The sequence below is a fragment of the Vidua chalybeata genome, chromosome 9, assembly GCF_026979565.1.
Source record: "Vidua chalybeata isolate OUT-0048 chromosome 9, bVidCha1 merged haplotype, whole genome shotgun sequence".
NCBI classification, from domain to species: Eukaryota; Metazoa; Chordata; class Aves; order Passeriformes; family Viduidae; genus Vidua; species Vidua chalybeata.
The window spans coordinates 22898702-22915029 of record NC_071538.1 but is presented as its reverse complement, the minus strand read 5'-3'; the positions used below and the strand labels follow the sequence as shown (position 1 = coordinate 22915029).

At 35.5% G+C, this 16328-nt stretch overlaps 1 protein-coding gene across 2 annotated transcripts in view; it reads left to right on the top strand.

The window, feature by feature from the left end:
• Nucleotides 1-16328, top strand: part of DPYD (dihydropyrimidine dehydrogenase) — a 339118-nt gene that overhangs the window by 36303 nt on the left and 286487 nt on the right. For both annotated transcript variants that reach the window (XM_053950943.1, XM_053950944.1), the window contains exon 3: nucleotides 10719-10801. In XM_053950943.1, the coding sequence (XP_053806918.1) occupies nucleotides 10719-10801 (83 nt within the window). The remainder of the gene's footprint in view (nucleotides 1-10718; nucleotides 10802-16328) is intronic.

The following is a 16328-nucleotide window of genomic DNA, read 5'->3' as shown; positions in this document are numbered from 1 at the left end:
TCACACTGTCCCCACCAAGACTTAACTTTCCGCCTTCTTAGCAGTGAGTGTAAGCTTTTGTTTTGAGTAACTTGGCTTGATGCATGATATTTAAAAATAGGTAGTTGTGTTGATTATTAAACAGCTTTGTGAGTCTTTCTGCATTCTTATTATTGCTTTCCTTTTTTTTTATTTTGCACTTCCATTTGTTTTTTCTGATTCTGTGTATATTACAGAGTCTGAGGTCACTGTCTTACTGTGTCTTTTGCAGTAAGGTTTGAGATACCAGTCATTGCTAAGCACGGTAAGGGATGCATGTAATTATAGTAGTTTTTGCACAATCTTTTTTTCTATATGGTATTTTGAAAGTAGAAAGAAGATTTTAGAAAATTCTAAATCAGAATAGCTATTTAGCAATTTTAGATGGCAATTAATATAAAATGTGCTTAAATACTTGGCTTTTCTGGACATTTCAGCACAAGGACATGTGTTTTGAATCTCAAAGAAAATGGAAATAGAAGAGAAATTATAGCCTATTTTCATTTTCTGAAAATACGTGATTTGTCACCTCACTTATGTTTCTTCTCCTGGCATGTCTCCTGTCACCTACAGTTACTAATGAGTTAACATACAGTTAACAAGTTAAGAGCTGAGGTAACATTTTCTTGGGTGTTTGCATATGGTGTCCATAGTTCGTGAGTGTACTTCAGATTATTATTACTATTTTTATTATACAATTATTTAATTATTACTATTTTTATTCTTCAGGTTTTCATTAGTTATGATAGTGATGGAAAATCTGAAAACCAATGTCAGCATGTAACAAAACTACACCAAGGTTTTCATACAAGAGTTTACTGTCTTTTTTATAGTACTTATTTCTTTCACTTGGATAGCCGCTTCTCAAGTGAATTCAGTATTTCCTATTATTCCTCTGAGGAAATTTAGTCTCAGTTTAATATTTTACTTTGTTTCATTGCTACTATATTAGGCATGGCTACTTAAGCAGCATTGTGATACTGATGCTAATTTTAGATAACACAGTAACCCAGAATATAAGTGTATATACTCTCCTCTGGATAATTCACCTGGTCTGATACCTGATGATATCTTAGTAATATTTTTTGTGGAATTGTTTCAGTCACAACACTGAAGTATTTTACATGTTGCTGTTTTCTTCTCCTAAGCCAAGCAGACAGAGGATGGGATTTTTCCCACTCCTTCTACCAGACAGATAACATAATAATTATTAAATAATAATAAAATATGGAGTTCATTTGTGAACTATGGGCACTATATACAAACACCCAACAAAATGTTACCTCAGCTCTTAAGTTGTTGACTGTATGTTAACTCAGAAGTATCTGAAGGTGACAGAAGACATGCCAGGGGAAGATATATAAGTGAGTTGACAAATCGCATATCTTCAGAAAAAAAATAGTCTGTAATTTCTCTTCTATAAACTCATATTAAATACTATTTTATGGAAGTCTTTTAGATGTTGGAGAGAATTAGGAGTGCGCAATTTAGTAAGTAGTATGTGGAAGGGGGTGGTGCATGTGTTTCTATAACTGGCAATAGAGACAATCTAAGATGTGATCTGCAAGGTTAGGAGACAAGGACCTTGGTATGACCTCACTGTTGTGGTTTAACCCCAGATGGCAGCTAAGCACCGCAGCCACTTGCTCACCCCACAGTGGGATGGGGGAGACAATCAGAAGGGTAAAAGTGAGAAAACTTCTGGGTTGAGACAGACAGTTTAGTAGGTAAAGCAAAAGCTGCACATGCAAGCAAAGCGAGGAATTCATTCAGTACTTCCTGCGGCAGGCAGGTGTTCAGCCACCTCCAGGAAAGCCAGGCTCCATTGCACATAATGGGGACTTGGGAAGATAAACACCATCACAGAATCATTAAAGTTGGAAAAGACCTCCAAGATGATAACTCCAACCTTCAGCTACATACCGCCATGCCCACTAAATCATATTGCAGAGTGCAACCACTCTGAACCTCCCTCCTTCTCTTTCCCCCAGCTTTATGTGCTGAGCATGACTCCATATGATCTGAGATATGCCTCTGGTCAGCTGGGGGCAGCTGTCCTGGCTGTGTCTCCTCCCAAATCCTTGTGCACTCCCAGCCTCCTCGCTTGGGGTCTTGATGCTGAGTAAGTGCTGCTCAGCAATAGCTAAAACATCCCTGTGTTATCAACACTGTTTTCAGCACAAACCCAAAACACAGCCCCAGAGCAGCTGCTATGAAGAAAATTAACTCTACCCCTCCCAAACCCTGTTTTTTTGGCAAGAATCTTATGTGAAACCATGAGAAATAGTTGAAGCAGATTAGCTTCTGCAGAACTGGGAAAAAAAAAATTTACTTTTTAAAATACTGAGGCAACACCACAATAAAAGAAAATGTTTTGTCATGGCCTGTCTGAAAAATACTGCTGTTGGACAATAAAGTGTTCAATGTAGGCAATGAGAGGTGGCATCCTGGGCTGAGGAAGCAAGCTTGTTACATATAATTTGTTTTTATTCCACTACATAAGGCAGGACCATACTGTTTCAGGATGGTGTTTAAGCATTTAATTGTAAATTTCATGAAAAAAAAATTCATATTAGACAATTCTTTAGCTATGCATGAAAAATAAGAGGTATCCTCTAAGTTAGTACTCTCAAATATGTGGGGTTAATTCCTTTAATTCTTGATCATTTTGGTTCTAAAAGAGCAAGGGCTTTTGGGTATGTTTTTCCTTATAGACTTTGTTGAAGGTCAAGAACATAATCTGTTCCGTAGGAGTACAGTTCTACCTACATTTTAAAGATTCTTCCTTTTTTTCCCAGGTTATGAGCTCTGTAAATGTTAATTCTCAATATGAGTTTGGTCTTTACCTGCATAGTCTCATTTTATTTAATCTCAGTGAGTCAAGGGAATATTTACCTAAGCAGAGTAAAGAATCCCAGGGGAAGAGCAAGCAGGGTTGAGGTATGTGAAAGTAATAGGAGGGGAAAGGGAGTATAGCATTTGGGTTCTTTTTTTCTTACTCATTAGTTATATTTTCACTATCAAGTAGAAATATTATATTTAGAAATTCTGTGAAGAGCCTGTCTCTCTTTTTTTAAATTTAATGCTCTTAAAGAATTAGATTGCAAATTCATGTTGAGAATACCAGGCTCTCCAAGAGGAAAAAGCAGGACTACAACCACATTAAAAAAGAAACAGTATTTAGATGAAGCTTTTGATATTCATGATGTGTATTGTTCCCTGCTACAGCATCCTGTCCCATAAAGGGAAGCTGTCTTGCAACTGTCCCTTCAGATGCAGGGGGACCAGTAGTTTGTTGCCAAGTCTTCTCATTCATCTGCTGATTAAGTTTAACATTTGTTTTGCAAAGAGAAAGAGAAATGTGGGAGGCAAAGATTTTCCTTTTTCTTTTTTTTTTTCCCACCCTGAACGTTTTTTCTGTCTTTTAAAGCTGAGTCACAAGAGAAAGGAGCATTATAAATTGTCCTATCTAGTTAGTGGCATCACCTGTGTTCTCTGCTCCATTATTATTTCCAGCTGTGCCTCTGGTTTCTTGCATATCTTTTGTAGCTCTTTATTCTTTTGAGTTCCTTGGTCTACTATTTTTTGTGTTGCATGCTTGGTCCTTTCAGAATGTTTTTTCTCACCCTCCGTGTATCACTACTATCTGATGTGTTATCCATTGCCCAAACACGTGGTGTCTGCATCTGCTCTGACAACAGCAGGTTGAATTCAAGCAAGATACCATACCCTTATGTGAACATGAAGGCTGTGATAAATTTGCCACTTGAAATTTCTGCGTGAAACGGCATGAAAAGGAAGTTAGCAGAATGCCGTCTCTGCACTGAACATCTTTCACAGCCCCAGTAAAATTGTAAACTAAAGTGTTAACTATGTTTAACAAGTAATTAACTTCTATATGATTACCTGTCTTTAAGGATTAAATGTGCCATACTTTAAACTGGGAAAAGTTAAAAGAATCCAAAATTGTCTGTTTTCATTTAATAATTTACAGTTGTTTTAACTGTAGTATTTCTGTAATAATTATTACCAAAAGTCCACACTTGCAATATCAGAAAACAGCACATGCATCAGTATTTCCTGGTATCAGTCCTGTATTGGCAATATATTCCTATTTGTTGAGAAAATGTGATACCTGTTCTTGAGTTTGCATGTGTGCTATTTTTAGTGCCTTAAATTAATATACTGCTAAAAAAATCTTGAGAAAATTAACATGGTTATGCTAATAAGGCATTGATTAAAGCATCCCACAATTCTATGTAATGATTTTTCTATTGATTCTTATTTGATTACTAACACTTAGGCTAGTTTTCTTTTGGAATTCTGCTTTTTTGGGTGTACTAATATCTATACTTTCCTAAGAACTTGTCTGGACCATGTGGCTGTATCATGTAATGAAAAAAATGTTAGAACAAATGTTCATGTATTATGAATGGCATGCAGTCAAATATTATGTAAATAACTGAGGGCTTTCTGCAGATATTAGGAGTATGTATGTATTAAAATTTTTTTTTTAAAAAGATATGTTTTTCCTTTGTGATCAACTGGTCAGTTAGCCGTTTAAAGCTGTTCTTTCCCCCTTTTTGGAAAAAGAACCACTTGAGAATGAGTCACAGCAAATAGGAAGAAGGAATTTAGTAAGCAGACATTGCAAAGGTGATAATATGTTACAGATATGATCAAACAGTTCTTTTTATGTGTTTTATGTGTTTAGTTTTTTAAGATTGCTCTTAAGGTAAGGCCCTCTGGCAAATGGCATCAGTTTTGTTTAGTTGCTCAGTATGAAGACAGTTTCAGGAGGCTTCCTGTATGGAATACAGCTATTGGCTCTTGAATAACATTAGAATAAATGCAATATATGTAAGTCATTTTACCCTATAGCAGATGGGAGCTTAAGTCATTGAGAGAAGATCAATGGAATCATTTAGCTTTTTGTGTTGTTTCAGTGGAGAAAGACAGTCTGTTCCAAATCAAGAGAGGAGTCTGCTAAGAATATTTAGGTTTCATTGAAATAAAGCACAGTTCACATCAAAAGAAGATGTGCTATTTCAAATTCATAACAATTGACTATTAGTCTGTTTTTAATATTTTCCTTTGGCATGTAATCCTGTTTAATTAGATTCTACTCTCTCTGTTGTTTCAAGATTCCATAAACCGGAGTCTTATATACCAGCTGCTAAAGCAGGAGTTACTGTCTAAATGATATTCACAACGAGTATTTGGAAGGTTTACAATTATACCCTTGCTAATAAATTGTGCTATTTTCCCCAACAGTTTTAAGTGCTAATCTTCAGAAGGCATTTTAAAATTAGCTAAAATTCTGTCAAGAGATTTACAAAAATTGTTAGCATGAAGATAATTATGTCAGTCCTTGGACTCCATCTCTGATTGTGTGCATAAATCAGAAAATGTCAGCTGTGTTTTCCCTTAATAATTATCCTTGCAGCAGTATATTACAGTTTGGATTACTATTATAGTGTTGCTTTAGGTTTATAAACCACAAGTTCGTTATTTCTGAAGTTTTCTGCTGATGAAATAATTCACATTTCTGGAATAAGTGATTATTTGTGTTAACACTTCATATCTATCAATAAGAAGATCAATATGAAAACCAGCATTCTACCCTTTTTTTTCACAGTCCCCCAAAAATAGTCAGCTTTTTTGTTACTATTTTGTTAAAGGAGATCACTTGTACAGTATGGCCAGCATTTTCAAAAGAGCTAGCTGATGTGGTCACCCTTGTAGCATGTGTGGAATTGGAAGTTTTAAGGACTTTTTGGACCAAAATTTGAGAATCTTTCTGCTGAATCTGTCCTGGATGTAGATATTTACAGTAGATTTTGTAGGTCCTCAATAGTTTTGGTAATCTGTTGTTGGAACCTACCTCCTTGAACATAATGAATTAAAATATCAGAGTGAGCTAGTGAATCCTTCAGAATTTGGACCAGGTTGTCTCATTTTAAGGACTCAGAAATCTAGGTACAAATACACTTGATAAATTAATAAATTAAATTTGTCTGCTTAAACAGTAGGAAACCGGCACAGCATACTCTTGGAACCTTTCTCATGGATTATAAAGAAGAAAATGGGAAAAATGGATTTGTTTTAGCATTAGTAGTAATAGTAAATTTGAACTGAATAGGTGAGAGCTCTTCTGTCTTTCAATTGCTGTACATTCCTTATGTTTAATACTCAGGAAGTTTGACATTAAAAGTGTGAGATTTACTCAAACTTTCTAAGAAAATGTTCTAAAACCATGCAGAAGCAATGAATTCTGAGAATTCAGCAATCGTAGTACTAACCTTAAAAACCTCTTTCACGGAAGAGAGATGGTATTTCAAGTAGGGCTTTTAATTTGGCAGTGTATCAACAAGGATAAGAGATCTACTCAACTTCAGTAGTGCAGGCTACCTTAGAATAGGTCTTACACTGTTGTCAGTACAAAAGATTTTTTTTTTCTCAACTATCTCAAAATGTGCATAGAGAAATTATCTGTAATTTTGAAAGTCTTCTGTGAAGTATTTCAGGATAGATATAAAGTAGCAGGATATGGCTTAGTGTGATTCCACTCTTGTTTTGATGCTTGGAAGATTTATGGTTGATTTCAATGGGAGTGGGGTCATATTTATCCCTACTATATCACAGAATGGGCAAGTTTGAGTTATGGTCTTCCAAGACTGACTCTTACTCCTGTTGTGGCAGAGCAGAGGCAGCAGTGCTTTTGTCATTTAGGGACATCCTCAGTGGTATTGCCTGGACACCAGGCAATAGACTGCTGTTGGTTTCTGAGCTACTTCTGCCAAGTTCACTTGACTCAAGGGGACAAATGAATAACTCCCTTTCCAATAAATCAACAAAGAGGCCTTTTTCATCCAGGGCAAAAACATAGGCGCGAAAGCCAAGCTGATGAATGTTGAGAGATGGGTTTTAAAAAGTGGGACTTCACTTTTACCAGAATATCCTAGGTTTTTATTTAAAACTTGAGGGTTTCTTTATTTCTGTTTTTACTTGAGCTAGATGGTTTCTTCAACCAGTGTCAGAGTACTTTGGACTTGTCACTTAAAATAACTGAAAATACAGAATTGTGAGCACATAGTCTTTGCTCCCAAAGCTTGCAGTTTATTTTATTAACAGAAATAAATTGTAGCAGGGAAAAGTCATATTTTCATGGTTATGAGAGGAAAGGCTTTTCAACTTGTTCATTAATCTTCCTTCTTCCTCATCTTCATATACTCATTTTTCATCTTTCTCATTTATGGTTATACATTTTACCAATCTGCTGTGTGTCATGCCACAGATAGTTATGAATATCCAGTCCACATCTCCATTTTTAACTAGTTGTCATGAAGCTTAAGATCTCATATAATAAATAAGCCATTTATTTATAGATAAAATATAAATACTTGCTTCCCGCTCTTGCTTTTTTGTACACTAAAAGAATTCCAAGTATTTATCCTAGAATCCTATAAGAAGCAGTATTTAGACTTGCGTGGCTTTTTTATGTAATGGTGTTTTGACTTATGATGACCATGTCCCTATTTGCAACTCTGTTCTTTTTCTTCCTCCCAGACTTCTGAAGGGTGATATTTAATTTGTATCGTGCAGAACTATAGATCTTCCAACAGCAATAACATATAGACTGCTGTATAATTGTTGAATCAGAGAGTTAAAACTTCTAGAATATATCTATACCCACAAAAAATCACTTGGCAGTGAGCCACCAAAAGCAATTTTTTCGTTGCTTGCATTTTGATTTTTTTACTTTAGCTGCTGCTCAAAATGAAACACCTTGGACTTGAATTGCTCATTAGACTTAAATGTATTGTGACTTATTATGGGCCAAAATACACTATGCAATATGCATATGCAATATGCTTATCCATATGAATTATTTGGTAGCATCGATAATAGAATGAGCTCAGTTTTTGCTACTGATTTAATACTTCAGAATGTAAAACTCACCCTGGTCATGGTCTACTGAAGTTTCCTCATTTTCCAGACATATTCTTCGGAGTATTGTCATGCTTACAGTTTCATTTCAAGTCTTTCTCAGAAACTGATATCCTTTCAGATGATCTACAATATTGCATGTGAGCTGACACTCAGACACATGAAGTGCCATCTATGCACCTGTAGCTATGCTTATATTTCAGACACCCTTTTCTCCTTCCTCTGAGATGATCAAGCATGCTTGCATGAGTGGAAAAACAGTGGGTATGATCAGCAGTTGCTTACTCTCCTGTTCAGTACAAATGCAGTAACTGATGACATGGTCCTATGAGGTCATTCTCCTTCACGAGTTTGCTTCTGGCTCAGTTTTTAGCTCATTTTCTTCTAATGACTCTGTGGTTTGCTCTCCAACTGCTGTACATTACATGAGAGCTATTTGGCTGAAAGTAGCTGAGAAAGATACTGTCCAGAAACAATTCTCAGAAATGGTAGAAGTAAGTTCATCTTCTTGCCAAGTGAATTGGTACAGCATCTATTCATCTATTCTTTGAGTCTGTAACTTTTTTTTTTTTTTTTTTTTTTTTTTTTTTTTTTTTTTTTTGTTCTGGGTTTTCTGGTCATTTTTATATTGGGTGTATAGTTGAGATGGAGTATTTTGTGTGTAAGGCTAAATGATCACAGCATTTTCTTTATATATGGGCCACCTTTGTTGTCCTTCAGCCAATTAACACGGTATGGTCTATATAGACAAATAGCAGCTGACCTTATTTCAGCATTTTCTGTATGGACAGGACCAATTATTTTAACTTGTACAATCTTGAGATGAGTTAGTTGTGCTTGATAAAAATCTGTGTGCTTTGGATAGTCCGTTATTTTTACATGCTTTATATCACAAGGTCAAGAATGAATTGTGTGATGCTCAGATTTTTTGAACCTATCGTGGGGTGCTGGTGACACAGGACTGGTAAAACAAAGGCTCTTGGAGCAGTATTCCAAATTATGTTTCCTCTGGCTTCTATTTTCCTGGAGGATGGGAGGTTTAATTTTGCTTGCACAGGTACTTGCTTCTTAGTATTGATGAATCAAGAATCCTTTATTAATTATTATTGTTGATTTGGATTTCTTTTATATATTTTAAATTACTAACCTGCCTGTATGTGCTTGAAGCTGAAGGTCAGTGTATGCTGATCTGATTAATGGAATACTTCATTATACAGCTTCTATATTTCTTTTGCAATCCCTTAGACTCTTTGAGTATAATTTTGCTATTCAAAGGACAACTGATTGTAATATAAACAAACAAATAAATCACTTTAACTGTGGGACAAGACTTACTGTAACGTGTAGTTTTTACAAAGGAGAAAAAAGATGTCAAAACAGCCAAATATGTGTAGCTCTGTTAATTTTTCTGCTCAGAAATGTATTGTTAAAGCATTAAAACTTTGTATTTAAAGATCTATAATCTTATCTAAAAATAATGATAGTTTAAATCTTAATTGGACAAGCAAAAATATCTTGCTAGGTCATTTATAAGAATCTAATAATTTCCTTTTCAGTAATGCTTTTATAGCCTCAGATTGAATGTAATTATAAAAATAAAGAATCAATGCAAATAAGGAAAAAACCAATAGATAACTCTTATTGTCTTTATTATAACTAGTTTTAAGATGTGGTCTTAAAATTAATTCACTTATTAAATACTGTGAAAGCAATACGACCAAATAATAGCACCCATAATTTCTTTAAAATTATGGCTACATATAGAGCCTGGCAATCCTGCCTTCGAGGATGTTAGCAATAGGAACTGTTTTGCTTGCAACTTGTTTCTTTTAAACCCATATGGCAAAATTATGCCTCCCAGAGGTAACTTTTGGTATTGGAGAAAGTTGTTGTGGAGAACAGGGATAACCTAAAAGCCTCCTGTATTGATGAAGCCTCAGGAGAATATAAAAATCCTATGGAAGATGCAGATGATTAGAGAATTCTTTTTCGCTGCCATTTCAGACTCACTTTGTACAGACACAAATTACTGCACTTCCCAGCATTTTCTGAATCAATTTTACTGTCTTTGTGGCAGCAGAAGAGAAGCATCAGTACTCTGAAGTAATGGAACCAGTCACACATTTAGTAATCATTTACAGAATACATCAAAGTTTTTCTTCATTCATTGTGACAAACTTGTTGGTTTCATATTACTTTTAGAAATATTGGTGAGCTCTAATCTGGAAGAAACATTGTGGTTGAGGTGTCTGTAAACAATTAGGCTTTTCAATTTCTGTTATGTTTTAAAAATTAAGTAGGAATTAAATATGACTAGTTTGTTCCAACAACACTACCTGTTTTATTGGGACAAAATTTATAACTTTTATAATAATAATAATAATAAAAATGCTAATTTAGGTTTCTGTTCTCCTGTCTGTGTGCTATAGTAGCATTGTAGAGATAAATGAAAAGTGGTAGCACACAGAGATAAATGCAAAAAAAATTAAAGAATATAAAGTAAAAATTCTATAAATTTTGTTATGGAAAATTTATAAGATGATTTCCATGACAACCATATAATAAGATTCATGTTTACTTTAATTCTGAGTTCTCAATGTCTTTTTAATGACTCCCATGTAATTAAAACAGAATGCATAATTTGAGGTAACATAATATAAATCAGTTTTGTTTGCGTGATGCTGAATACTGTTAATACATGTACAATGAACTGTTTAAGAGCCTCACATGGATATGTCCATTTGTTGCAGAACTGTGAGAAACTGGAAAATAATTTTGATGACATCAAGCACACGACTCTTAGTGAGCGAGGAGCACTTCGAGAAGCAATGAGGTAAGTCTGGGTCACCATAGCAACAGTCACAGATGTGGTAAAGAAAGAGTCATTCTTCATTATTGGGGGAACAAATGAGTTCATTGCCACCATTCAGCTCTATTCTCTAAGGTATTAATTTGTCAGTGGAGAGGCTTCCCTTGAGGCTGTACTTTGGTTTTGAAGCTGCATAAATGTTAAGCCTGACTGCACAGTAAAAAATGTAAATGTTTAATTTGTTATTTAAAATGCTTAAGGGGTGCCTTGCTTTATATTTATACTAAACTGTGAGTGAATGAAAATATTGTTCATCTAAATTCTGTAAGTGTTAAAGCAATTGTACAATGGTGTTTGAACAAACCTGTATTTGCTTTAAATTGAATTTGATTTTTATGTATGTAGTTTGTGTATACTCTGATTTTATCACCAAAACTATGTGATTTTGGTTTTGATATTGGAACGTAAGAATCTGTCTGGTCCTGTGTGTTGTAGAGATGTATATTTTGTTTAATATCATCATATTGTTGCACTTAATACTTATTAGAGGAGGTTAAAATTAGTCAGAAGATGAATTTTCTGCCATCTTTATTTGCACTGCAGAGTATCTGGTACAGGACTCCAAAGTCCTGCCAGATATAGTGCCTGGAAAAGAGAGTGATTACTATGCAGAAAGGTGGTAGAATTGAAGACAGCTTTTCTAAAGTAACTCACTGAATAATCAGGAAGATGTTATTTATAGTATTATCTGTGAATCAGAAAATTATATATGCTTCACTTTTAAAGGTTTTGAAATTGGATAGTAAAATGTAATGATGCAAACATAGTGCTTCATCTCATTTGCTTGATATCAGGGTAACTTCTTACACTTGAAGCAGTACAGTAAAAAGTAAAAAAAACAATCCCCCTAAGAATCTACTTGAAAAAATAAATACACCTATTTGCTTTGACTGTGTCTGTTATCCATTTAAATTTATGGATGTGTGTGAATGACTTGATTTGCATGACATACCTTGATGATGCTCATCTCATGTACACTGACTGTTTGAAAAGGTATTCTTACCTACAAGTATTCTGAACATTTCAACCACCAATGCTGCAAATAACTGTAAAAATAATGGCATTCACCTTTCTAATAGTGATTTTTGCTTTATGCTTGTGTTGCTTCATAGGTTTAGGGTTTTCTCCCAGTGTGGTCAGTCATGTGTGTACAAAAATCTTGCATGTAGTGTCAGTAAATGGAAAGTGATTTAAAATAAAGATTAGGGGAATTTTTGGCAAATGAAAAAGCTACCTTTAGTATTTCTAGCAAATTGGATTTCAAGTTGCTGCTGTCCTGTAACAGTGTTCAGGTTTGTGACGTTTTGCAATACATGACTCAGCAGAGATAATATTTTAAAAACTTGGGAGCTGACAGCTCTTCCGTGATCAACATTGAATAGCAGGGGGAGCTTTGGCATTTCAAAGGTCATGTTTCTGTTACAAAGCCTGTTTAGAAGATTCTTGTGATTCTTTGCTGTGCAAAAGCACTTTACTATCTCATAAATTTGTATCCTGGCCATTTCTGCTAGTGTACAAGCCATTCTGAGAAATAGTTCTAGCTCTTGTGAAGAGTGACAGATATTGCGCAGTGCTGGAATTCTCTTAATTGCAGTCAGTATTATATGGTTGGTTGTTTCCTTAGTTGCTTTTTTTATTTTGAGATAAAAGAAAATACCTGACTTACTAAATTTATACTGTTGTGTGTTTTTGTAACATACTCGAGTGGCACATGAAAGGTGCATATCTGCATGTAGGTGTACATATATTTTTAACTATGTGTAGAAGACACTTGTTTTAGGTTGTATGGTTTTTTCAACTGCTGTATAGTCACCTCATTTACTGTGTGGCTGCATTTTTTTGTTTGGATCCCAGGATTATCTGTACATATGTAATTCAAATGGTACATTTTTATAGATTCAAGTTCACTTTTCCTTTCCATGACAAGAGTGGACATTGGACCAGGCATGGGAGGACATAGATTTGCTGACCTCAGTATTTTGAGGTACCTGCCTCCTTTGGGTAAGGGAAGCTTGTGGAGAGGGTTGCACATTGCACAAAAACACTAAAATCATGTGGGCATGAAAGCAACAGCAACAAAAAAATCCTAGTTGGATAGCTAAGTGGATATATGTGGATCTCAGATGAGCCTTAAGTTGAGTGGGCAGTCTGCCCAAATCCTCTCTGATTTCCCAGAGTGGTACTACTGGTCTGCCAGATGAGAAAGACAATGAACACTTTTTCCCAGTGCTCCTGTTTGGAACGAGACCTTCCATTTTAACTTCATCTTTGAGAAAAATGGCCAATTTAATATGGGTTTCATACACTTCTAGTCTACGAGTATCACTGTGCTCTGCATAAACAAATACTAAAATCCAAGAAGGGTCTTGTTCTGTTTCCAGCTCTTCAGTATTCAAATTGAGGACTACATGAAAATTATCTTTCTTGTTTATGTATATAGATATATGCAAAATAAACTTTGTGAAGGGTTTTGAAATTATCACAAAGCCTATGAACTTTCTCTACTTCTACTTTACACATATTTTAGATTTTGAATGAGATAATGAGCTGATAGTAGTTTGCCATTATTCAGTATATAAAGAGTGATATTCTAAGAATTTGATTTACTTGTGATTGCACATAAAATCCATAAAGCATTCAATTCAGTTAATGTTTTGCTTATTTTGTTAATGTACTCCAAATGTTTTATTTATTACTATATTTTAATGCAGCTGCAAAGCCGAAGTAAACAATAAAAATCCATTAGTTTTTTGAATTGGAGCTTATAAAGGGACGGACTATTGCTTGCTTACCTTGAATGTGTATATGATAAATTAATTGGGTATTTTATGTAGTAAGAAAAATATGTTGGCAGAAAAATATAGATATATACCTATAATGCCAGGTTGCATAAGTAAGAGCACTGCTATTTCATTAAACAAAGCTCAATATGTTTTTAATATATAATCACTGAGAAAAATGTGGATCCAAATCATCAGTAAAGCTTCATCTAGAATTTTAAAGGAGCTTTTAGACTGGTTTTCTGCTATGAGGGGATAAGTATTTGAGGAGCAGGAAGTGGTGTAGCTGGGTGCTGACCCTGGTAGTCTTTTCATAGGTGGTGAAACCAGAATGTGGACTGCTACAGTAAGCATTCTTCTGGGAAAGTAGGGTAGAGTAGCCTTGAGGAGTCTTAAAATTAAGCAAACAATAATGATACCCCTGCACCCTCCAATTATAAAGTAACTTTTAGGAGAAGTGTGGCAGAAATCCAACTCAGTTATTAATATCAAATTAGATATTAATAAATTACTAAGATAAGGTTTAGTGAGTTACTGGGTTTAAAAAGGACAAATTTCAAAAATCAGCAGACATCAGCTGGCAGGAATTCTTTTTCCTGCTGAATCTGTTCATTCTGCGTACATTGTTATCATCAAGAGAGATAATCAGAATTGATGAAATTGGGAGATTGAAGATGATCTAAACGTGTGGTTTCTGCATTTTATTGATTGCATAACAGCAAATAATTTTTGAGCATGCATCCCCCATATTGGTATGTTTATACATGTATTGCCACTATACTAATATTTTATGTACATTATAAAACACACCCAAGAATGAAATTAAAAAAAAAGATAAAGATGAAATACAAGACTACAAGACTACTTTTTTTTTTTAAAAATCATGTATTAATTGCACAAAAAATATTTTCTTCCCACATTGATGTGGCTTGTTTTGTGCATTCTCTTCTTTGGAGATCATTGATCTGGACCATCTTTCCAGCTTAGAGCAGGGTCAAGTAGAGCAGGTTGCTCAGGGCTGTGTCCAACAAAGTTTTTTTGTATCTTCCAGGATAGATGTTTCACAGACTGTCTAGGCAAACATCCTCACATTAAACAACAGCAAAACTAAAAAAAAAAAAAAAAAAAAAAAAAAAACCAAAAAAAACCCACAAAAAAACCCAACAAAAAACTGCCAATACTGCCCCCCCTCCGCTTTTTTTTAACAGAATTCCACTACTGCAGCTTGTGCCTGTTGTTTCTTGCCCTCTTGCTGAGGACTGCTAAGAACAATCTGGCTCTGTTGTCTTTATTTCCTTCCATCAGATATTTATACATTTGGGTAAGATTCCTCCCTGAGCCTTCTCTGCTCTGCTCTGCGTGTCCCCAGGTCTGTCAGCCTCTCCCTGTACGACAGACGCTCCAGTCCCTTAGTCACCTCAGTGCCCCTTTGCTGGGCTCCCTCCTGTACATCCCTGTTCCCTTGGCCTGGCCGACCCCGCACAGGACACAGCGCTCCAGAGCAGTACTGGGCAGCAGAGGAGAATCTCCACTCTCAACCTGCAAGTAATGCTGTACCTGACACAGCCCCAGGTGCTGCTGGCCTTTGCTGCAAGGAGTGTCTCATGGTTCATCTTGTCCTTCAGGACCCCCAGGGTCTTTCCTGCAAAGCTGATTTCCAGCTGGTTGTTTGCAGCCTGTACTGGTGCCTGGGGTTGTTCCTCCCCAGGGGCAGGATTTCATGGTGGGTTGGTTTGCTTGGTTGGTTGGTTTTTGTTTGTATGTTTTTTAATGTGGTTTCTGTAGGCCTGTTCCTCCAGCCTGTCAACAGCAGCCCAACCCTTTGGAGTGTCACCACTCAGTAGGTGGTAGAGTGCTTTTGAACATTGTATATATGTTACTATATGTTTTAGACCTGTGTCTAGTGTACATTTATGAGCCTGGTGTCAGACAAATGAAGCCATAGCATTTCAAACCAAACTTTTTCCGAATCTAGTGTTGCAATTGCTTACTTACCAAGTGAGTTGGTAAGCCACCATGGTGGGTTACGGCAGTGAGCAATCAGCAAGGCTGGTGAGGTAATACGTAAATGGGTCCTACTCGTAGGTGGATATGGAGATGGTCTGTCTTGTGAACACTGAGTATGTGTGAAAGCTTTGCAAGTCAAAATTAAAGCTGAGTATTTTTGTGTAGTCTTCTTGTTATTAAAGGAAAATTGAAACATAATTATTCGTACTTCGAAATGGGAAAGTTTGCTTATCTGTTTAAATCAGTATAAAAGATACCAAAGTTCATTTAGAATTTTCTTTTGCATTCATATATTTGCATATGGTTTTAGATAATATGAACAAGGGAGTGAAGCTTCAACTGTGATTTCCAGTTTGCTAGAAACAGTTTCTGTTAATGATGATATTCACTGTTGTCTTGACAACTGTGCAAGCTGGGGTTAGTAATAATCAGGCTTCTTTTAATATGGTCTAGACTCTCAGATGTATTTGACAAATAGTTTCTATGACTGGGCAAAACCCAAGAAAATTGCAGTGTAAGAAGTTCCAAGGTTTCTCAAGTATTCATTAGTTTGCAAAGTAAAAGCTGGAAATTTAAACACATAAACAAAACAGGTCTGCAGTGCAAACTACAAAACATGTAGTAACCAATTTGTTAGGGTTCTGGCCTGAGATCTGGCAAATGTGGGTTCATATTTGGGTTCTGAGTCATGCAACTCGGTTTTC